Source organism: Tachysurus fulvidraco, chromosome 6 (assembly GCF_022655615.1).
Source record: "Tachysurus fulvidraco isolate hzauxx_2018 chromosome 6, HZAU_PFXX_2.0, whole genome shotgun sequence".
Classification (NCBI taxonomy): Eukaryota; Metazoa; Chordata; class Actinopteri; order Siluriformes; family Bagridae; genus Tachysurus; species Tachysurus fulvidraco.
Window position 1 is genome coordinate 4,608,383 of NC_062523.1, and position 23,310 is coordinate 4,631,692.

General features: G+C 36.0%; 1 protein-coding gene across 1 annotated transcript; it reads right to left on the reverse strand.

Moving 5' to 3' along the window:
- Positions 1–1,066: 1,066 nt before the first annotated feature.
- si:dkeyp-118h9.7 (sacsin) lies at positions 1,067–23,310 on the reverse strand. The gene is made up of 8 exons (XM_027175289.2): positions 23,168–23,310; positions 22,533–22,590; positions 20,436–20,523; positions 19,338–19,449; positions 15,895–16,041; positions 13,774–15,214; positions 13,594–13,682; positions 1,067–12,432 (listed from the first exon to the last, which is right to left on the reverse strand). Exons 2-8 carry the CDS (start codon positions 22,571–22,573, stop codon positions 1,547–1,549), a joined length of 12,804 nt encoding a protein of 4,267 aa, XP_027031090.2. The 5' UTR covers positions 22,574–22,590; positions 23,168–23,310; the 3' UTR covers positions 1,067–1,546.

Below are 23,310 nucleotides of genomic sequence, written 5' to 3' on the forward strand. Positions count from 1 at the left end.
GGACGTTTCTATTTTTTGTCTTTTGCTCATTTCTTTTTTGTCATTCTGAAGAGGTTTTTACAACCTGGTTGTGATCCACCAGTGTGAAGTTTGAATACTTGTAATATTTATACTTGAATACTTGTAATTCTGTTCCACCCTCTGCCTATTTTTAGCCTTTTGCTTGTAAACGAATTGCTCAATTTAAAATGAGTATATCTCAAAAACTACAAGGTGTATAATTCTGGTACCAAAATAAAGGTAACAGATGTGAGATTAATGCAGAAAATACTCTTTAATTTTTAATATTAAAAACTATAATACAAAAAATTTACAGCAATATTTTTTACATCAAATATAAAACTAAGCAAACCTTAATAGTTTTTTAATTTCATTTTTAATACTACCTATTTTCTAGTTATATTCCTGTAAATAACTAAAAATATATTAATACATGGAAAACCACATCTCCTTTCATGTTAACAGGTATATAACTAACTGTCGCTCTACCTGACCGTTGCTTAATATCAACAGAACCTCTTACTTTCCAGCTCTTTTCAGAGTTTGAACAGCACTGACTGGCATTTTCAAGTGTTGAGATAGCGTTTTATATCCTTTTCCTACTTTATAAGGTTCCTCTGCCTTATTATGCAGGTCCGTTGGCACTTCTTTTGTCTTCTCCATGGTCAGTATCCAGCCAAGTCAGTGCAAACTTCACTTTAAAAGCCATTTAAACATCTGTGTGTCAGCCGGTGTGTTTATAATGTGGCCAACCATTCTAGAATATGTAAAGATTTGATACGCTTTGTTTAGGTGATTTCAGTTATCATTAGGTTTTTAAAAGAAGCCGAAGAACTATGTGATAATTAATGACTTATAACCCTATGACCATAATCCTTAAATAAGGAAAAAAAAATATTTTGCATTCATATTTTCCAAATAAATGACAATGTTTAAAATTTTCTTTCAGAGTATGCAAGCATTTGAGCACTCTACAGTATATCATACTTTTGCTGGTGAGCAGAAAACATGTAGAATAATTATTTTTATGTACTGTAAATGGCAATAAATTCACAAATCTTGAATATGAGCTATAATGACTCCTTTTTTATTCATGTTTAACAACAATGCAGTAATGACAATGTTTTACTGTAAAGTATAGAAAGTACAACAATGCTAAAATGAGGAAAGATGAAGATAAATGTCAAAGTTTAGAAAATATGTAAAGGGAAAATTATGTATTAAGACAAATTTCAGGGCATAATATTTGTAATTATCTTCCCATTAAAGAATGAAAAACCCACAATAGTCACTGAAATAACTTGAAGCTGAGAAAAGTAATAATACATAAAAATGTATTGAAAGTGAACTAATGAAAAGAATTGCTTTTGAATTGTGGCTGAACAGATGGATAAAAAAGCAAACAATTGTAAAAAGAAAATGAAATAGTAAATAATTCAGCATATTCAGCAAAATAGCATTTATATGTCTACATTGGAAAAAAGATTAAAAAAAAAACATAATGCTCATACTAGCTCAAGTTATCACAAACATTTTGTTTTTACATTTAAATGACAGTAATATATTTGTCAAGTTTCATTAGCAGCTCGGTTGCTATTTTCACTGCCTCTTGTGCATCTTTGGTTTTGAACTGTTCATGTGGAATGTGTGGTGATGGGTGGCAGTTTGGGTATTGAGTTCTCTTAGCATCAACACCAAGTGCCTTCAGCTGATTCACAATGAGGGGCAAGTCATTAAGGTAGGCAGCATACTGTGATACTTTCTGGGCAAGGCTGGTGATGGTGGATGAAGTTCCAGGATGCTTTCCGTTCCTTCTGAACTCTGTTGCTATTAGAGCTTTTTCCACTGCCTGATGCACTTTAAAAAGACACCACTCTGGGTTTGGGTTGTATTCAAAGTCACTCTGAGCAGCAAGAAGGTCACATTGTGCTTGTCTGTACCAGCGATTAGCTTCCTCTTTGTTTGGTCTTGGTGTTTCTTGGAAATGTGACCAAAAATTATATTGCCATCTGAAATTGTTCTGATAGGACTGCTCCCGTCCTCTTTTGTGACTTCTAGCTTCATAGTTCCATCTATCATAAAAATTGCTGAAGTTGGCCCAATGTGTTGTGTTTTGTTGTGCTGATGTGTTGTGTTTTGTTTTTCCTTGCTGTAGATCTTCAATTCTTTTCTTCAAATATTTAAAGGCTTCATTAGCAAGCTCTGTGTTCTTTGGGTTTTTATCTGGATGCCACCTTAAGTACAAGCGTCTAATGGCCTTTGATTTGTCCTCATCTGACATCTTCCAGATCTCTTCCAAGCTCTGGTCAATCTCTATTTTAACCTCCTCCAAAGTTTGTGGTAAGGGTCTTTTTGGGGATGGTACAGACTGTGAAGGTTTAGACCTTGATAGTTCAGGCAAAATGTCTATGTCTGTGCAGGTAACATTTCCAAATGAACTTGATCTTTTCTCTCTCTTAAACTGATAAAGGTCAAGGGCGCTAACTTCAATGATCTTTTCATTTCCAATCTGTATTCTGTATCTTGAAGGATTTCTTTTGGTGTGTCCTGGATACTCATCCAGACACTCCACAACAATAGCAAAAATATATTCATTTTCTAATTCATCCTTGCTAAAACCAACATACTCCCCTTTCTCAAAATTGTTGAGGAGATCCATATCAAGGGAATCATGCCATTCTTCTGGTATAGCAGTTCCAGGGCTTGGACGGAAAAGTCCCTCTTCATGACTCACAATGTTACGGACTCCATGATTTTCCAAGGTCGTTTCAACATCCTCCATGTTTTCACATAATAAAAGCTGTCCGAGTACTAGCAGGCTTAAGGAACTCAAGGAGTTTTCAAGAAGAGCATTGATTTCTTTGATAAGAAACATATTGACCTCATTCACCACTTTGAGAGCCATGTTATCATTGTGCTTCAAATAGAAAACACACTCATCTTGCTGTTTTTCCACATAAACATGAGTTTCAGTCTCAGTACCTTCTAGTGGCTGATGATTTAACAAGAGTTCAGTGTGTAAAGTCTTGCGACAGACAATTTGAATTTTGCCAAATATTTTTTCACACATGTGTGTGGCTTTAGCCTGTGAAATGGTGCCGTTGCTTTGATCTCTGATCAGACATATAATACTGTGACGGAACTCACAAGAAGACAGACGTTTTTCAAACCAGCCACTGAATTCACATGATTTTCCGTAATCGCAGTGTTCCACATGTGCACCAACCAAGTTCACAGAAATTACTTGAGAGAGCAGTTTAGGCTGAATTTCTTTCGGAAGCAACTGCAAAAGTTTTTGATGTTCATAGGGATCTCCATTGAGGTGACATTGGTTTAGATTCACCAGTAGCTTCAGTTTTGTTTTTAGTGAATCCTCTAGTCTGCTGGCCTGAAAGAAGGTGTCATTGAAAAACAATGTGCTGGACTCATAGAGTTTTCCATCTGATGATGGGAGGTAAAGCATGATGTTCTGAAAATCAGTTAATTTTTCCTCTTTGTTTATCAGACAGAAAAGCTGCTGCACAACCCGCTGAACAGTTTTCTGCTGGTTTGGTTGAAGTGTGGTTTTATCACAGCACTCTGTATAGATTTCATTAAGTACAGTACAGAATTGTGTGACAGTAGGCTTTTCTTCAACACCAATCTTCTTGAAGAAATCTGCATACACTGCATGTTTTGATTGTATGGGGTATAGGTATGACCTGAACTCATCAGCATTAGGTAGTGTCAGGACTACTTGATAAGCTTTCACAAGATTTGTGTCATTTTCAACAAGAACAAGAGGAACATCAGCCAAAACAGACTCATTAAAAGGCACAGATTGTAAGTAGGCGTATGAGTTCTTGAACACTTTAGCTCTGGTCTCCACTAGCACTTGAGTTCTGCACTGAGATCTACAGATATTTTTTAGGTTCTGCATGACCTGCTCTGAGGGTGGTTCATCCAAGGCTCCAGCCGTCCTTAGGGCATTTAACTCTTTCTGATTGAAGTCCCTTGAGGGCAGTATTGGCATGGCAGTCCATATGAGATATTGATGATCAGACTGCTTTTCAAGCAATGAGCCTTTGATGGCAACCACATCCCTTCCTTGGGCAAATGCTTTGTGATAATCACAAAGTTTTGTTTCAATCTGCAAAGCCACTATAAATTTTATGCTTGCGATTCTTTGCATTAATTTTGACTTTTTCTCATCACCCAAATGAAGTGCTGTCTTAAGCACAGTTACAGATCTGAGTGTAAGAACCTGCAGTTCAGTGTCACCTTTAGCATTTGACTCAATTTGATGAGCAAATGTTATTACCTCTTCTTCAGATACTTTATGCTTTAGTCCAAGGCTCCTGATGAGAGATTTTGCTCTAGTACTATTTTTGAATAGTTCCCAGAAAGATTTTGGGATAAATCTGTGCTTTGGAAGCATAACTTTATACAGGTTTACGGCATCATCAAAAAAGTATGAGGCCTCCTGAAGGCAGCCGTTAATGTCCTGAATAAATCTGACATCTCTCAATGCTAAGGCAATGCTGTCTTTATAGTCTTTATAGTCAGGTGATCTTTGGCTCAGGTCCAATAGAAGCCTTATCAAATCAAGAAGCTGGGTCTGAGTAAGCTTGTGTACAGAAGGAATCACAAATTTGACACAGTATTTTAAATCATCCAAAATCTTAATATCCAGAAATCTTGATAGGCTTTCATTTACAAAGTTGTATTTGAGAAAAATGCAGTCTTTGTGATCAAACATGTACAAGCTTGGAAAGGTGTCCTGGAAATCAGTATGCAAAATGAATACATTGCTGTGATAATCGATTCTTTGCCGTTTTCCACAAATGGTCTGAAATAAAGGCAAAGACTTTAACATACTCTGATACTCATTTGTTTTTGTAGATCCAGATTGTAAGAAGCGTTGAAGCTCATCAATTTCATCATCAGAAAGCTTCTCAAACTCTGAATGAGGAACTTTGTCCAACTGCTTCAGAACAGCACTGCAGTCACTGATATTTAACAGTTCTGGTTTTACATATCTGGTCAAAAATAATTGAAGCCCTAGGAAGAAATCAAGGTCTAATGTCATGAATCCGAGTTTAATGAGAATGGCAGAAATTTGTTCTTTTGGATCCTGAACAATACAATGTAGATTTTCGATTTTTTGCAGAAAGCACTGTTCTTTTTGTCCTGGATAGATGACAGGCAAAATCGGACTGCCAGAGAAGTGATTCTTTATTTCACTAAAGACCTGATTTTCTGTTCCAACTTGGAAATCCTTTACTTTGACTTCATTATCAAAAAAATTCCAAATTTCTTTCAGCCATTCTTTTGTTTCCTTTCCTGCTGTATGAAGCCAATTTGTTTCATTACGCAGTGAGTGTTGAAGATGTTGTTGAAGAACCGGCTTTATAAACTTTGATGCCACAGGGATGGTTAGTTTCTCAATATATTTCCCCTTTTGCAGAATAGTTTCTTGGCAAGAATTTACCTGGTATTCTACAAACTCTGACTTGTGTTCCTTAAAAATATCAGCAAACTGTGAGATGAGCTTTGGAGAATTGGAGCTGAACTTCCTCAACATTTTATCTTGGGTGAGGAGGAGAGGCAGGCCATTAAGGTCAACAGAGAAAGATTCCTCATTAGCAGTCCTAAGGCAAAATTTCAATAGATTTTTACATCCGGTTGGATCTTTGATCAAAGTCTGGTTGATGGGTAATGGTAAATCATCAGTAGTTTGTGAGGGATCATTCATTCTTTTCTTCTTCAAATAACTGATCACTGATAAAGGACTCACTTCAGCCACTTGCACACCTGCAGTCTTAAAACTCTGTCGAAATTTGTCGAATAGCCATGAAAATGGTACTAAGTTCATACCTGTGTGCTCCAAAACTTGAAGAATGCTAAAGTGCTCCTCTGTTATGAAATGAGGTGAATCTGTTGAATCTGGTTTTGAAACACTTGACCAGTTAAATGTGTACTTTGAATCAGAGACATGCGACTGAAGTGTTCCCAGTTTCTGTGTTGGAACCCTTCTAAGAGTTGGAATCACCAGTAGGTTTCGTTGATTGATTGACCTGTAGACTTCATTAATCATATCATGCCAAGCTTGGGCTACACTCTTTGACACAGATGGAAAGAACCTCAGGCAAAAGTGAAGATGTGATTTAAGATGTTCTATGGCTTTGGGTTCACCTTTTTTGAAGCTTGAACAGATGTGTGTTAGCAGGTCAGCATACAGAGGTGCAATGATCTTTAATTTCAGTAACTGATTCCATCTAGTTTTTAAACTCTCACCATCCTCTTTCCATAGATCTCTTCTAGAATGATCCACCTCAAAGTTTCCATTCATATGGACGGGAAGACCAGTTTCTCCTGGCAATGGCAGAGAACAAAAAGCCATTCCATGAAATTCATTTTCTTTAGGTTTTGTGCCTAGACAAGCTGCCAGGCCTACGTGAGGTACTTTGACATGCATTTCTTCTTCATTTTGTAGAAAGGATCCATATTGCTCTGCAATAATCCAGAGGCTTTCTTTTCTTCCTGATGTGATCAGAACTTTATAGATAGTTTGCAGTGGAATTACAATTCCAGATTTAAAGGATTTGCAAACATGATTAAGAAAATCTTCCCTTTGCTTCACCGTACTCTCAATGACTTTTTTCTCAATTAGGAAATAATTGACTTCACTTCCATTTTTGTTGATTTCATGGAAGTGTATTTTTGTAACATGCTTCAAAAAGAGAATCAGTTCCTCCGGATTTGATTTTAAAGCCTGGAAAAGTTCCATAATTTCACCATCTCTAACTTTATTTATAGATATTTCTGATTGGGCTGCCATTTGTTCTGTCCTGAGTGGAAGTCTGAACATGGTTCCAGAATTAAGAGGAAATTTTTCAGGAAGAAAAGTTTGGTAAACATCCTGGAAAGACGTTTTGAAATTTTCATCCATTAAATACATGCAGCCTGGTGACTCCTTTGTTCCAGCTTCTACATATTTTAGGTTTGGATCAGATATGCAGAGATATTCATCACCAGTCAGTATAGATGGGCAGTCAGTCAGCTGGTAAACAGAATTAAAACCAAGACCATATTTCCCAGTCCTTCCCAAAGTACCATGTTTTCCTCCTTCTCCTAGTTGCTGAATTCCTATCAGGTCTTCATTTGAGAATTTCTTGTTGTTGTACACACAAAGTGCCGGGCCTTGAAGCAACTCCCATCTTTCCCCAAATGTTTTTGTAGTCCCATGCTTCCGTTTGTCCCATACAAAATGGATTTCTGTTGCCTCTGCATCATCAGCATTCTGAATGAGTTCTTTCAGAATATCTTTCTTGGTTGGATAAGCTTCAATTATGTTTTTTATCCGAACAGTTAGTTTCTCTTGTTGTCCGAATTCCTTAGCAAAGGGTGAAAACTCACTGACAAGATGATTCTGTAGTGTATGGTGTCTTGTTGTCACTACACCAAAACAGCATGCAACCTCTCGAGGTATTAGTTTATGGCAGAGGGTTACCCCAGCTTGCACTGGCATCCAAGGAGTGTCATTAAATTTCAGCTTGCTTGAATTTGTCAACACACCTCTTTCATCAGGCATTAGACAGTTTTCAACAGTTCCAGATGTAGCCCTATACAGCCCTTTTATAAGTATGTCAAGGCAGACATGAAGATCCCTGTTATCAAGTGGTCTGGAAAAGGTACTAATTTTTTCAAGGACTGCATTAAATTGCTCTACTGTAAATTGTCTGCTTATGCCAATACAGTTCCAGAGATTCTCAAATTTGGAGAAGATTGTGGGAAGAAAATAGAGATAAGGCTTTGCCTCAAATTCACCACCCATGGCCACTGATGGGACATTTACAAAGTGATCTTCAATTAAAACAAATGGGATCGACTGTGCATGTTCCATAATAGCAGTGGGATCACCATCATCCAACAGATGTTTGTTGAGATAGTCATAACAACTTTTAGCAATGTTAAGGAGTACAGAATTTTCAAATGATTTCACATGCCGATGTACTTCTTTGAGTTGTCTGAGCACTGTCTCAATTGATGGATTCTTCATCACCCCTAACTTTGTGAGAACTGGGTCATCCGGCAGTACACCTAATTTAGAAAAATCTACAGTGAATTCTGTCATGTTTACCAAGTGGTTGCTCTGGCAGTCATAGATTTCAGATGGCTTTTTAAGTATGGTCACTACTTCAAAGTGCTGATTGGTACCAACAGCAGGAAGAAAGGATGTATGCTTAAGGGTTTCCCACTGCAAAGATTCAACATGACAGGATTTTTTCATTGAATCAAAGAGACAACGAAGATGTTTGTATGTTTTATTTTTGTCTTTATCCCAAACCTGGGAGATTGCCTTCACTCTCTCTATAACTTCCTCTAATGGGAGTACATCAGTCAACATTCCCAAGCCTGACAATCGATGTATCCTTTCTGGAGTGAAGTAGTCATTTTTGGTACCTTCCAGAAAGCGACCTTCCTCTGGCTCAAACAAGCATGCTACTTTACCATGAGGGTTCACCAGTTTGTTGGTGAACTGAAGTGTTTCTAGATTCTGTGTTGGAATGCATGCACTACTTTTCAGCAATTTGTCAACTTTTTGATCATTCAAGTCTATGGCATTTAATATGAGAGCATTTCTGCCATATGCATCCATTTTGCTCAAGTTCTTAAAAACAACTTGATAAAAGTCAAACCAGCTAAAAGTTCTCTCCTTTACAATCTCACTGAAGCCACATCGAATTAAATTCTGCCTTGCCCAGGCTGGCAAAGGGACAGCACAATAGTTTGGTTCAGTATATTTCAGGAACACTTCCATGGCAAGTTTTCCCACTGCCTCATTTTCTTCAATGTTTGGATCAAGAAATCTTGCATTGTCGAAGGAGCACCAGATATTTCCATTACTCAAGAGCTCAAGGGATCTGACATCTGAGCTCTGTACAATGGCTGTGTAAAAAGCACTAACCAAAGGTTGAAATGCTTTGTTTACTTGTTCAATATCAGGCCAGAATTTGTAGTAGTCATAGTTTTGAAGACTCCCATTTTGGCATATTTTCTTCAACTCAAGCAATGCGGTGAAGTAGGCTGTAGCAACTGCATCTTGTAATAATGCTTTGTTCCACTCCAGTTTTATTCCACTTTCCCACAGAGCCTTTCTGTTTGATGTGACTGCAAAAGATCCATTGATATGAACTGGAAGCCCTGTATGAATTGGAAGAGGAAGAAAACAAAAGACCTGGCCATCTGCACATCTTTCATCTGATGACCAAGTATTGTCTGATTCTCTTTTGAGAGGTACAGCGACTCCTCCAATTGGTAATGAAAATTTGCATTGATTCACTTCTCTCTGAAACATTCTCAGAGAATCCTTTGTTCCAAAACATGAATAAAGGAACCAGGATTGGGTACTAGTTCTCTCTGCACACTCACAAACTATTTCCACAATGTTTGCAGCAAAACAATCAACAGTCCTGTGGCAGATTGTGTCAATGTTTGTCAGAGCTTCCCTGATGTCCTGTAGATGCTGTTCATTTGTAACTTTAATTGAACATACAACCTCTTTGGAGACTTTCATGACTGTCTCAATTGGTTCCTGTTTAAAGATTTGAAGAGACAGTAACTTTATGTCCTTAAGAAATAACAGAGGAGTAAAAGAACCATCTGTTAACTGTTGCTGGAGTGCATTTATGCTCTCTTTGTCATACACCTTGGAGCTAATTTCTGACTTGCAGGCCTCCTCAGCTGTGCGAAATGGTAGTTTAATCAGAGTTCCGTTGTAATATTTCTGTTTGCTGTTTGACAGATCACAGTCAAAAATTCCCTGATAAGATTTAAACTGACCAGGAAACCTTCTAAACAGTCTCTCTTTGAACAAGTCAAGTTTAATCCCAGGAACTGCTTTACTTCGTATGTGCTTTTCCAAATGTGTTACATTTGGATCAAGAACTAAAAGAGTTTTTCCACTCAAAATAGACGGAATATCTGTCACGTGGTAAACAGCATTGAAACCCAGTCCAAACTTCCCAATTTTCTCAAATTTAGTTTCTTTTGATGCAGATCCAACTCTAACAATGTTTCTCCAATCATCCTCTGAGAACAGCTCATTGTTGAAAGCCCAAAGACAAGGACCATTGCATAGAGCCATACCATCATCAATAAGTCCTTCAGAAGGGTGTGTTCTGAAGTCCAGCATAAATCCACAGGCGCTCGCACCAGCATCTTCGGCATTTTGTATGAGTTCTTTAAAAATATCTCTTTCGTCATCATATTCTTTGAGTATGTTTTTGATTCTCTGAGTGATTGGCTCTGTTTGACCACATTGCTCAATTCCCTCATAGTCTTCCTCATGTCCAATTATCTGTGGTTTTAGAATACGGGTACTAAGAAAGGGAATTTTCAGCCATCTTGCAGTGATGGGTAGCACTTCCTCATGGATGACATAGAACTCCTCCTTATCTTCTTTTAGATCTTCCAACCCATCATCACTGATATCACAAAAAACAGTATTTTTCAAAGGCTGAAGGGTGAAGTTTTGGTTTTGTGCCTTGACTGGTACAGGTGTACTGTCCTGTAAAGTCTTTTCATTTTTTCGCATCCAGTCAAGGATGGCTGTTGACACTTTAAGTTCAGAGGGCTCTCCATAAGGTGGAGTTCTGTCATCAATGTTCTCTTTAATGTCACTGAGTATGGCTTCAATTTCTGCATCAGAAAGTGTTTCTTTTACACCACACTCTCTTAGGAGGTCTTCATATTGTAAAAATTCATCTGCTACCTTCTTGACGTAAAGGCTAAGATCCAGTTCAGCTGGAAATGTGAGCACTACTTCCCGTGGTGACACAAACTCAGTCTGGCTCCAGAGCCAAGGTATGCATTTATTGTTCATCTCCTTACTGAAATGTTCAGTGTTTTCTTGCATGAATTTGTATGTGCTGTGCAGCTTGTTTTTGAATTCGTAATCTGAATCTGGGCTGACCATTGTTGGAGCTAATGATATCAGTACACACAGATTCTCCAAGACCTTTTCAACTGGAGGAGGACTATAAAGGTCAAGTTTTTGACAGATACTCTCATTTAGGTCTGAAGCAAGAGCCATGACATGTCCCACAATTGCAGAATACTTTGAAGCCCTTATTTCGGTTGGTTTGTAGAGATACCGCTTCTGGCTTTTTTTACTTTTGTTTGGATTTGGACTTTCACAAGGAACCCATTGCAACTGAATAAGTTCTTGTCTCTTCCCCTCAGAAAATTTTGATAGCAAGTCATTTCCATTCAATATCCTTACAAGAACATCAGCCTTTTTAAAAGCTCTGTTTCGTGAGTGTATGTGGAGCTTCTGAATTTGTGAGGCGACATGAAGTATATTTGCTGGTGACAATTCTTCTTCTTTTGTCTGTAGACCAAGTTGTTTCAAGCTTTCTAGCATCTTTGGTGACCTATAAACTTGCGGTGGGAAGAAGTCTTCCTCAAAAAGATCTAGGAAAGTTTTGTTTGTGGGATCAAAAACACTTGAAGGTGTTTTGCGTTCACCCTTTTCTGTCAGAATGAAACTGAGATTCCTGCTTTTTCTCAGCAATTCATCACTTTGGGAGAATAGGATATGTCCATGATTTAGCATCCAAGCCATTATTTTTTGTTCATCCTCTATGGTGAAAATCGTGCCAACAATGCAGTCTACCAAGTAAATGGCTAACTGAGCAGTATCCAGAAGGTCAACCTTTAGAAGAGTCAAAAGTCTGCGATCAGCTTCATTTGCACATTGGACTATGGTGCCAGGTACAGGTAAATCCTTGGGAATGGCTGGGTTAGACTTTAAAATAACTGCTTGTTTTGACTCAATGGCAACATATTTTTCAGACATCAATCTGAAAATGGGCAGAGCTGACAGTAAATCTTGTTCTACATCAGAAAGACAATCTAAAGAAGAGATATAGGCTTTAAACTCTTCTTTTTCATGAACTGAAGCAGAGGCAATGCCATTGACAACCTTGTGTATGTCTGAATTCAAAAGAATTTGTAGGACATTCCTTGGGGATGGTGTTAGTACATATCTTTCAATGTCATGATGCTTCAGACACTCATCTTTCTTAATGACAGTACCTCCGATTGCCTTTATCATTTTTTGCATTTGATCTGACAAGGTGGACTCTCTGCTGCTCTGAAAAATTAAAGTGGATTTCTCCTCCAATCTTGCTAACATTCCAGTACTGCATGCTTGTTGGAGTGGTTCCAGGGGTATTAAAGGCATGCCGATAAAATCCTTTAGTTCTGTCCAGTGAGTGTTCAGAAACTTCCAGAATTCTTTCAACCATGTCTTTGGTGGATGATCATCTTTAACAGAATTCCACTTTACATGACCTGTTGTCTCTTTCCAATCTCTGGGTAAGTGTTTCTTGGCAAATGCAGCTACACTGTTTGCATCCAAATTAATCAGTTGATAGAGTTTTGAATCTAGAATTAATCAGAGCAGATAAATAATTTTAATAGAACTTTATTTACATTTGTGTAAATCATTAAATCGTAGTTATTACTTAAGCATGTCAATTTTAGCAACATAAAGTCTTCAGAAAAAGCTGCAAACATTTGATTAGTTTTACAGTCTGCCTGTAATGCTTATTTGTTACTGTTTATATGAAGCATGTTACACAGCTAAAGTGAGAAATTATGATTCTATTACAATGGCATTAAAATAACAATAAAAATATCATATGTTATGAAGTTAAGAAGATGGTATTTTGTTGGTATGGGATTCTTAATTCCTTTTAATGAGAGACTTTATGAAATGACCATAAGACCATCCTTAAAAATATTTTGGTTTGCTGTAACAGTAAAAAAAAAAAAAAAAAGGGGGGGGGGGAGTGTTCGGTAGGTGGGTCTATATATTTTTTTCCAAGTTTCAATGTAAAAAAAAGTACAATTTTGGTGATGGTGATAATGTAGGTATGACTTTAAACAAATTAGCATATCGTGACTTCACTGACTGGGTCTTCAACCCGTGCCTTCGGGCGCATCATTGCAAACCTTATTTTGATGCTAGGCACAGTTTTTCCAGAACTTCGTGCCAAGTTAAAGCGGTATCGAGCTGTTTTCATGAATTTTTTAGATGTATTATGGTGCCCAAACCCGTATGACTTTGAACGGTGACCGCAAACATTTTGTTTGCTGCAGCCGCAGCCATCATTACCAAGCCCGAACCGTTCATTCTGACAGTGAGTGAGAGTATGAGACGAAGCAAATGCACAGGCCATAGTGTGACATCCGTTAACCAATAGTGTAAACATAGATGACAGCACAGGTTTTTATTTAAAAGAAAGAACGTAGCCTTCGTTTGTATGTAGGCCAAGGCAATTTATATATTTACAATACTTACTAAAATATAATAAATATTATTTTATTGCTTTTGTATTAGTTGTTTGAAGAGTAAAAAAAAAAAAAGGTTGGCCTTAACGCAAATTTACAACCGGCAAGTCGGTCGGACTTAAAGCAAAAAAAAAATGAATGAGTCGGTCCAAAATTGACAGGGTCGGTCGGGTTACAGCAAACAAGAATATTTTTAAGAATGGCCTAATCATAACATTTTTTTACAATATACAAAAGACATAATTTCCTTACTTGTCATGGCAATGCGTCTCAGATGATAGGCTGTATTGCTGTTCAAATCTTCAGGCAAAAATCTGTCTTTGCAAAAAGGTAGCAACACTCTGGACAAAGAATATACATGTTACTTTAATGTACACAACACATGAAGACACACCAAACAAAACTCCTAAGATAAAATACAACAGAACGTACCGTGAAAACTTTTCATTGTCAATTAAAGCAGTGTCCTCTTCACGGTTTGTAAAGGACCTGAAACTTCCATCAGTAAGTGGCAGAAGCTGTAGACCTTTTAGTTCTTCATATCTCCCATCACTGAGAACATACTCCAAGATGGACAGTTTCTTATCCTTACAGATTGATTTAGTGTCACTTCTGTGGAGCACAGATCTAACAAAACCTGGTGTCACCCATTTTAACGTTTCAGGTTTTGGGAAGGTTCCCTTTATGCTGAGCAGAACATGTTCAGGAGCAGTAACAAGGTTTTCTTCTTCCTCCATCAGTATGTGGAAAACTGCAGACATTATATTGGTGTCAGTATAATCACCTGAAAAAACTGCATCTGAAGCAGCCACCCATTTTTTCTCATTTTTAGCTAGGGAAAAGATTTCCTGATTTTTGAATAATCTTTGTAAAAGATCTACTGCAACTTCATGCCAACGTGGCCTATGTTCCGTCGCTCTCAGATCAGGCCAGAGATTGTACACAGCATTTACAGGCAGTACCGACTTTCTTGATAGTTGTATACTGTCTTGGATTATCTTGAGATATACATGAGGAAGAACCTCCTTCATTAGCAGCTCATTCCACTCTGCTGATTTATCATTCTTCTGATCCTCTTCCTGCCACTTGATGTACCTTCTGTTGTCTGTAAGTCCAAAGCATGCATTAATATGAACAGGGAGTCCTGTCCTGTTTGTTTCATTGTTTGGAAGGGGCAAGAAGCAGCTCAGTCTTCCACTGCCACATGCACTGTCTTCGTCGCACCGAAATGCTATGTCAACCTGAGGGTAAAAACTCAGTTTGCCAGCGAGCGAGTCGATCTCAGGTACACGTCCTTCTGTTAAGCGACAGGCTGTCACAAGCCACTTGGTGGTTGTTTTTTCTTGACATGGCGATCTGCAGGACACTGTTTTAAAGCTAGTCTTGCCTTGCAAACAGTTTCTTCTGAAATCCTCACTTTCCTGGAGTGGGCTGGATGGAGATGATGCAGAAACATTCATCCTAATGCTGACTGTGTCATTTGAGTCAATATGCCACAAAGAAATGGATGAGACTGATCTTAGAAACAAAACACTAATATCTGCATCTGGAATGAAGCTGTCAAAGAGTTGGGTGGCCTTCTTGGAGTCATATAAATTGTCAGAAATTTCAGAGGCCTCATGACGCAGAGGAAACCGAAAGAGTGTTCCTTTAAAGTAACCTTCATTAATGATCTTCTCCCAAGCACATGCATTCTCACAGATTAGATTAACAATATCCTGAAAAGGTTTGAATTGATCTGTAAATTCTAAAATGTGCTTTTTGTCCTCTTCATCATCCAGGGACCAGCGGTAACCCTCACGCTCATCATCAAACATCAGCTGTTGTGGGTCAAAAACTGCAAGGTGTTTGGAGCTAAATACACTTGGCAAATCTGTGAATTAGAAAAATAATTCTAATCATGTTTTACAATTTTAACTCTGGAACTCCACATAACTTATAAATTCCCATTTCTCCCATGACTTTTTCTGTGCCTACTATCCCCGTTTCCATCACTAATCAGTGGGGGAAGTAGCTACTTAGAACACTAGTTCTAACTAGCTCTAAACTCAGAACACTAGTTCTTCATTTTTAACATTTCCCCAAATCTGTTTAGAGTGGTCTGTTCTTACAAAACTTTTGTTGTTTTTCATGATTTTATCTAACTGTTTAATGCAGTAATATTTTACAGATGATAAGTAATTCCTGGGTTGTATAATTTCATAATCAACTTTCATAATTATTTTGTTATGATTGCATGGTGTGTGAATAATGTGTTATATACTGTACAGTTCTGTTGTAATATTAAAATCAATACCACATTTAAAATTATTATTGAATTTATTATTGAATAATTATTGGAAACATTCAAAGAATTCTGACAGCCCAAATATTTCCAGGTATTAACAGTACAACTGCCTGAGTCATAATTCCAGTAGTTAAGCTTTTAAGTAAATGAGTAATGAAGCTTTCAAGCATGTCAAAAACTTGACCAAAACTTGACTTTACAATTTAGGTGAAAAACTTATCATTTGCACTTTGTTTAATGATATGTCATTTCCTTTAAATTTTCACCTGTAACATGGTAAACAGAATTGAAGCCGATTCCAAATCTCCCCACTTTGGTTGGATCATCGTGCTTGATGCTCCTGCCAGCTCGCTGAATCCCTTCCCAGTCCTCCTCAGTGAAGTCTGCATCATTAAACGCATAAAGCGCTGGTCCTACAAAAACAGTGAAATGGTATAACACTCAGTCAGAACTGGTCATAATGTCCAACTGACTAAATGCCATTAGTAGTAGGAAACCTTCGTTGAAACTGAAGTCAAATTGTGCCAATTAATAATGTATGATGGCATTTTAAGTAGAAGGTTCAAAATTGAAAATTTCAATATTTTTTGTTTTGTCAAATAGAATTATTTTTACCTCAGTGCATGTTCAAATTTAGCTTCTGTAATGTGGTGAGACGGGATAAAATATGCAAATTTTATGTGGTTTTATTAAGGGGACTCCATCAATTAGAACTCGAGCCTTTGTTGATGAATGAGAACAGACTGAATAATGAGCCAAATAGAACATCACAGTATCTTAAATAATCATATCAAATAACTAGTTACACATATGGTGAGTAGAAAAGCATCTCAGAGGCTCCTAATGACTGGGATGGTGAAATTTCCCCCAGAATCCTCTCTGTTATCTGTTACTGTGACTGTGGCACAGGTATTAGCTTAGACACTCAGTAGACTCCTTCAGCAGGTAGACATTTTAATTCCACATATACCCTGATTTTTGTTCTGGTCAGCGTTTCTCAGAATCCAACATATCTGATTAGCACTGTGAGACTAGATGCTATTTCTGTGTTTTCAGACTGAAACATTTTATGTTAGCTCAGTTCTGTTTAAGTAAATTGTAAGGCACAATTTCTTTATGAAAGATATTTATAAAGTTTTTGTAATACATATGAGATTCACATATTTCTATTGCTTTATAAGCCCTTTAGAATACTGTATACAATAACAAATAGTCAAAATGACTCCTTTTAATGTTACTTGATTATTTCCTGAAGATAAATAATTATTTTATAATGATTTTGATTGTCATGATTATTATTATTTTTTTGTTTACCTACACGCCCTTTCTAATGCTAAAATAAAAAGCCATTTTTAAAAATAATAATTTAGAATTTTCTATGATAATACACAATCTTGGAGAAACGAAGAGACTTTAATTCTGGTTGTTTACAAATAAAACATTTTTTTAGAAGTCTGTCAACTTTTGTTTCAAAATCTACAGTAAAAACTATATGCATGACCTGTTTGACAGAAAATAGTGTTCCATATTTCCATATTTCTGCTCAGTGTTAAAACTCTCCAAATTCTGATGTAAACTTTAAGTTTCTTTCTTTTTCAATAAGTTTTCAGTAACACTATGAAGCCTTTATTTTTTTCTCTCTAATACACCATATCCACACCTGTTAAAATTAACAGTGTCATGAATAATTAGGTAACGATGACACTTAGCATTATAATTTATAAAAGGATAAATCAAAATACATAATTAAAGTTTATAAAAATGTTCACATCAACATTTAGAATAAACTGATATACTGTAGGCTATGTTGTTTATATTTATTCAGTGTTGTAACGGAGTACAAATACTTCGTTACTGTACTTAAGTAGAAATTTCACGTATCTGTAGTTTACTTCGCTATTTAAATTTATGTCAACTTTCACTTTTGCTGCACTACATTTCCTAGATAAAATGTATACATTTACTCCAATATATTTCCACTAAGCATCTTCGTTACTCGTTACTACAAAATAAAATCAGAAGAAATGTGTGCAACTGCATTAAGGGTGGTTTGGTGAATCACTGCTCCTAGATTGCATTACGCTCCGCACGCTCTATTTCAGTGTAATGTTGCCAAAAGGAGGCAGAAGCACCTGCTGGAGGACCTCCTGTTTTCCTCCATGGGTGGCCAACCAGTCAGAGACCAAGAGCCACATTTTTTACTGTGTTATCGCATAGAGCCACATCATACACATGGGCACACATGATCATCACCTTTTTTTCCCTGCCATTTTGAGAGCGAACTTGACACAAATTGTTTACTCAAATGATCTTGCTCCTGCTGGGAAACTTTGAGGTATTTTCATACCAATCACATGAGCGTTTGACGAAAATACCATATTGAACTCAAGCGAAGCGAACACGCATATTAAAAGTGAAAAAATGAACTTCGATATGAACGTAAGAGCCGCATGAAACCGGGCAGGGAGCCACGGGTTGGCCACCCCTGTCTTAGACGGCCACCCCAATGACAGCGGTAAACAGGGTGAAAAAGATAACGTTATACACCTGTGGCCATATTTGCAAGAAATGTTTCTGTACATTGGAATGAAAGATTCTTCCTACCGGATGAAGTGCCTCTTATGCCTACCGAAAATCACTGAAATTTTACTTTTACTTCAAATACATAAATTCATTAAATATCAGAAAATGACTTGATACTTAAGTACAGTATATATCAGATAATTTAAGACTTTTAATAGAGTAATATTCTAAAAGGTAACTCACTTCTACCAAAGTCTTTTTCTAGTACGATACTTGTACTTTTAGTATTGCTTTAATAATTTATACAACACTGTATTTATGTTTGTGTATATAGAAGCACATGTGTGAAGACAGTCAGAATCACAGCAGTAGATATTATAGGTTTGGTGAAAGGTTGCCTTGTTCCTGAGAGTGTTACCTGTCAAAATAAATGTCAGAATCTTTGAATCAGTTTAGCTGGAATTTTTAAAAAAATAATTAAAAAATGACATCCTGTTGGACTGGTTTTCTGTGCTGATTTCATATGCAAATCTAAACTACAGTGAGATTCAATTCTGGAAAAAAGGTTTTTTGTTTTGGGGGTTGTTTTGTTTTTATAAGTGACAAATTGCATACTTATGCACTATTATACACTAATATAAATAGAGTAGTTTGATCAAACTGAAAACTCTAACAAGAAGAAGTAGTGTACTTCAAGTACCTGACTGATGGACTTATTCCAATAAAAAACCTTTGACGTGGAATAAAATTAAAACTGGGTTATGACATTCCAGGGGAAAATAAGTTTTAGATTGTTAGTTAGAAAGGTTGTGTACTGTAACGAATATGTATAAATACATGACCCATGCAATACAGCACTATGTTATCAAGGAATGATTAGAGGAGCTTCATGAGACATTATTGTGTTCAGTGTCATTTATAAAAGGAAACCTTTTAGCATACAGGAAATTCAAAGCACAGTTCTAATTATTTCAGACCAATTTTTTTCTTATTTTGTTCAGTCAAATCCTGTTTAACTATTCCTGAAGTTATATTTTTTGGTTCGCACCACAATCCTGGAAGCTTCATGATCTTATATGTACAGTATGAAGTGGCAAAAAATTTTTTGACATGCCTGCAAATGTCTAGTTTATATTTGCTCCTTCCCTGAATGTTCACCTGGCAACATAAATGTGAATAGAAATACCTTGATACTTCCCCAGTGCAGGGTTCCACACGCTATCAGTACCGTATCTTCGCTCATCGTAGATGAAGACAGTTTTCGATGCTCCGGCATCATCTGCGTTCTGTATCAACTCCTGTTAAACAACACACTCAGAGTGAGACTCATTTATTTATATGACAGTCCATCTGCTTAGTGCATGGTCTGAAAGGAGATCTGAAGGGTTGTGAAGGAGCATGAAATATAAAGTAATGAATTATAAATGATTCCCAATAAATACACCATAGTGAAGCTTTTAAATTGTAAATATAAAATGAAATAAAAAATTAAGTGTGACTGATGGAATCATTATGGTGACAATGCAAATGTTTATTTGGGAGTGTGACCTTATGAACGATAAGTAAAGCATTACAAAAGTTATTCGAATTAAAAAATATGAACTAATTTCAAGTAATTATGAAGCATAATTATGAGGTTCCTTTAAAATTTTTAATTCGAATAACTTTTGTAATGCTTTACTTATCGTTCATAAAGTCACACTCCCAAAAAAACATATCTAATTTCAATTAATTATGAAGCATAATTATGAGGTTCCTTTAAAATTTGGGGGGTTTATGAAATAATTATTAAGCATTACAAAAAAAATCAGGATTATGGAATTTAGAAATTGTAACGTAAGGTTTAAGAAGTTATTATGAAGGTTCATAAGGAAACAATGAGGAATTGTGCAGTAATTAAATGTTAATGAATTACAGTTGCTTGTGTTGGGTTTATGGATTGAATGAATAGATGGTGAATTTTATGGAGTGTTTATGAGATATCTATAAAGGATTATGAAGAATTGTAAAGGATTATATAGAAATGAGGGAGTATGGAAGAAAAGGGAGGAATAACAGGAATTACAAAGAAAGGTTTATAACATCATTATTACAAACTATGAATGGGTAATATGGATATATAGAGTGATATAGAGTGACATTTTGTGTAGTTATTATTAATGAATATGAAGTAATACATGTAAAATAACATCTAACGTAAAAACAACGTAGTCTGTTATGCTTTAAATAATATTTTGTGTTTAACTTATAAACCTGCAAAAACAAGTATACAGTTCATTTTCACCTTCAGTATCTGTCCTCCATCAGGGTAGCGTCTGAGAATCTCCTTCAGGTAGTCGATAAATGGTGGTGCTGTGGCTCCAAAGGCATTTCTTCATTGGAGAATGTTAAAATTATTTATTTATTCTTTTATTTGTATGTTTGTTTGTTTATTTATTTATTTTAAATAAGATTATGCATGGTAAAGAGATTATACAGAATATGGAAAATGAATGATTATTAAGGGGTTTATGGAAGATTAAGGAGGAATTAAAAAAGTAGTTTGTGGCATGATTACATATAAATGCTGGAGAACTTTAAATGATTGTGAAGTAATTAAAAAAGGATTATGAAGAAAGGATGAAGTGTTATTATTATAAAAAAAAAAGTTAATATTGCAAGAGTCAAAAGTAAGAAAAATTCCCAAAGTAAGGATTATTGTAGATCTAATGAAGGAATATAAAACCATTTTATAGTTAGTAATTTTCAAGAAATTTGAAGAATTATGAGGTAATGATGATTGATTACAGAAAATTATGGAGAAATAAGAAACTGATTGATGAAGCCAATATGCTGGGAGTTTTGAGTGATTGTGTGGCCATGCTTGATTTTGTTTTTAAATTCCTAGCAGTAAAGAAACACGAGTTATGATTTTCTACAGAGTGTATTAATAAAAATCATTGTAGAATTCATCATAAACAATACTTTAAACAATACTTACAAAAATATGGAATGGGTTGTAAAGAAATATGTTATAAAGTGTTATGAAGAAAAAATACAAGGGAATGTAAAAAAAAATAAAAATCTCAGATTTGGCTGAAGTGATGCTGTCAACTAAAGTGCTGTTCTATTACTTCACAAGCACATTATGAGTCTGGCATTATCAAAGTTGGTTCTGTAAATCTAAGACACTTTTCTTATTTTTATCACAGCGGTGAAAGCAGACTGTGTGCTTGTTTATTCCTGCTTCTAAGATGTGTCCCATATATGACTGTGGAAATAAGATTAAAAGAAAAAAATCTAAGTAAAAAAAATCACAGTAAAAAATCTAAAACTAGGAAACACTAAACTACATTATACCACTAGAGAGCGCCAGAGTACAACCATAAATACCGTGGGAACGTAGTATCTTTAGTAGTATCTGAAGACTTGATTGCGTTTGTGTTCTACGATGCAACATGTTCGGTGGAAAATTGTAGATTTTAGATTGTCTGTTCATAATGTGATCTGGCTACCTGTGTAATCATTAAGAAGTCTTCTCCTTCAGTACTCTCCAGGACTTATGATTTTTTTAAGTAACTTTAAAAAAAAGGGGGTGTAGCTGAGCAGCTACAAATTTGCTTATCTCTTGGCTGGGAAAATATAAATCTGGAGCATAAGATAAAGAATGTCAGGATCTAGCCCAGACTTTTTTCATGTGCCTTTGTTTAAGTTCTGTTTTCACGTGTCTGGCCTGAACTTGTCTGTTCCTTCCCACCTCTGCACACATGTCCCTTATGTGTCTAATTGTTTTGTATTGTGTTGTCCCTGTCTTTTGTTTTGTCTTTGTTTTTTGTTTTTATTAATAAACCGTGTGTTTTTGTCTATCCTGCATTTGGGTCTGTTTTTAACCCGTTATCTGATAAAACCCGAGAGCTACATTTCATAGCAGGAATTCAAATGTGCAATTAGTGTAATATGATTCAACAACAGTCATGTCAGTAATTTGATTACTAAAGCATGCTCTTTCGGGTTGCCATATAATTCTTTCACGTATTTATTTTTTTGGTTGTGTTCACAACTTGTCTTGACCCCGTCCTGTCATTGGTTGTCTTCTTCATGTATCTCAATTACCTTACAGTTTGATTGTCTATTATTGTGTGAATAATGTCCATTGTTTAATCCAGCAACCTTTTTGTTTTTGTAGTTACTTTTACTCATATCCTGCTTTTGACCCTGCTCTTTCCTGCTCTACCATAACCCTAACCCTAAACCTAACCCTAACCCTGTTTGTATTTGTCTGCCTGATCCACTGATACACTTGACTTATCTGCATCACCCGACCAGTATGGCATGATATATAAATACTAAACTGAAACCAGACCTGTTTTTCTAGACATGTGCCATGTATCATATCACTCACTTTTTTATTCTCCCCTTGCTTGTTTGTGGTAAAGTCATCATTGCAGTTTTATGCTCTCCTGTGAACCCAAAATACATATAACACATGATCATTAGCATATTATCATTAACATATTAACAGCGTGTGTGTTGCCACATTTCATGCACATCAATGATTATTAATTAATTAAATAATTAAATAAATAAAATGCTAAATTCTCTATAAATAAACTTTAATACACAAACATGTGGTGTAAGGAATAAACCTTATCATGCTGTTAAAGGAAAATGATCAGTGGAGTTAGAGTTATTACAGTTTATTTGTTGTGAAATCATTGTAAAATGATTCCTGTTTGTATTTTTATTACAACAGCCTGACTTTAACCCTTACTCTAACCCTAGCCTTGTAGCTTCATAAAATAATAAAATAATAATAATAATAAATTAACTATATATATATATTCTCCATTTATTCTCTAAGAGAGCTGAATTATTCATTCATTCATTCATTCATTTATTCGTTTATGTATTCATTTGGGAAGTCGATCTGTTAGGCTACTGTTTTTGTTGCGTTACATACAGAAATAAACATAAAGACATATGTAAAGGAACCATAAGCAATGTTGAATGAATGGATGAATTCATTTCAATTCTTACCTCCTGACGGTCATGATGGTATTAATGATGAGAGAGAATGTCATGTCTGCTGTGCTGAAGTGAGAAATGTCTGTCTCTGAGCTCCACTCGGCTTTAATACAGACACACAGTTTCACTTCCTTGTGTTCAAACTTCGGTGGAAA

Excerpts from the sequence above, each read along its gene's own strand:
- si:dkeyp-118h9.7 (XM_027175289.2), bottom strand. The coding sequence starts at position 22,573 with ATGATGACTTTACCACAAACAAGCAAGGGGAGAATAAAAAA. Across the intron at positions 20,524-22,532 it reads AGCAAGGGGAGAATAAAAAA|AAATGCCTTTGGAGCCACAG; the intron begins GTGAGTGATATG and ends TCTCCAATGAAG. Across the intron at positions 13,683-13,773 it reads GACAATGAAAAGTTTTCACG|AGTGTTGCTACCTTTTTGCA; the intron begins GTACGTTCTGTT and ends TTCTTTGTCCAG.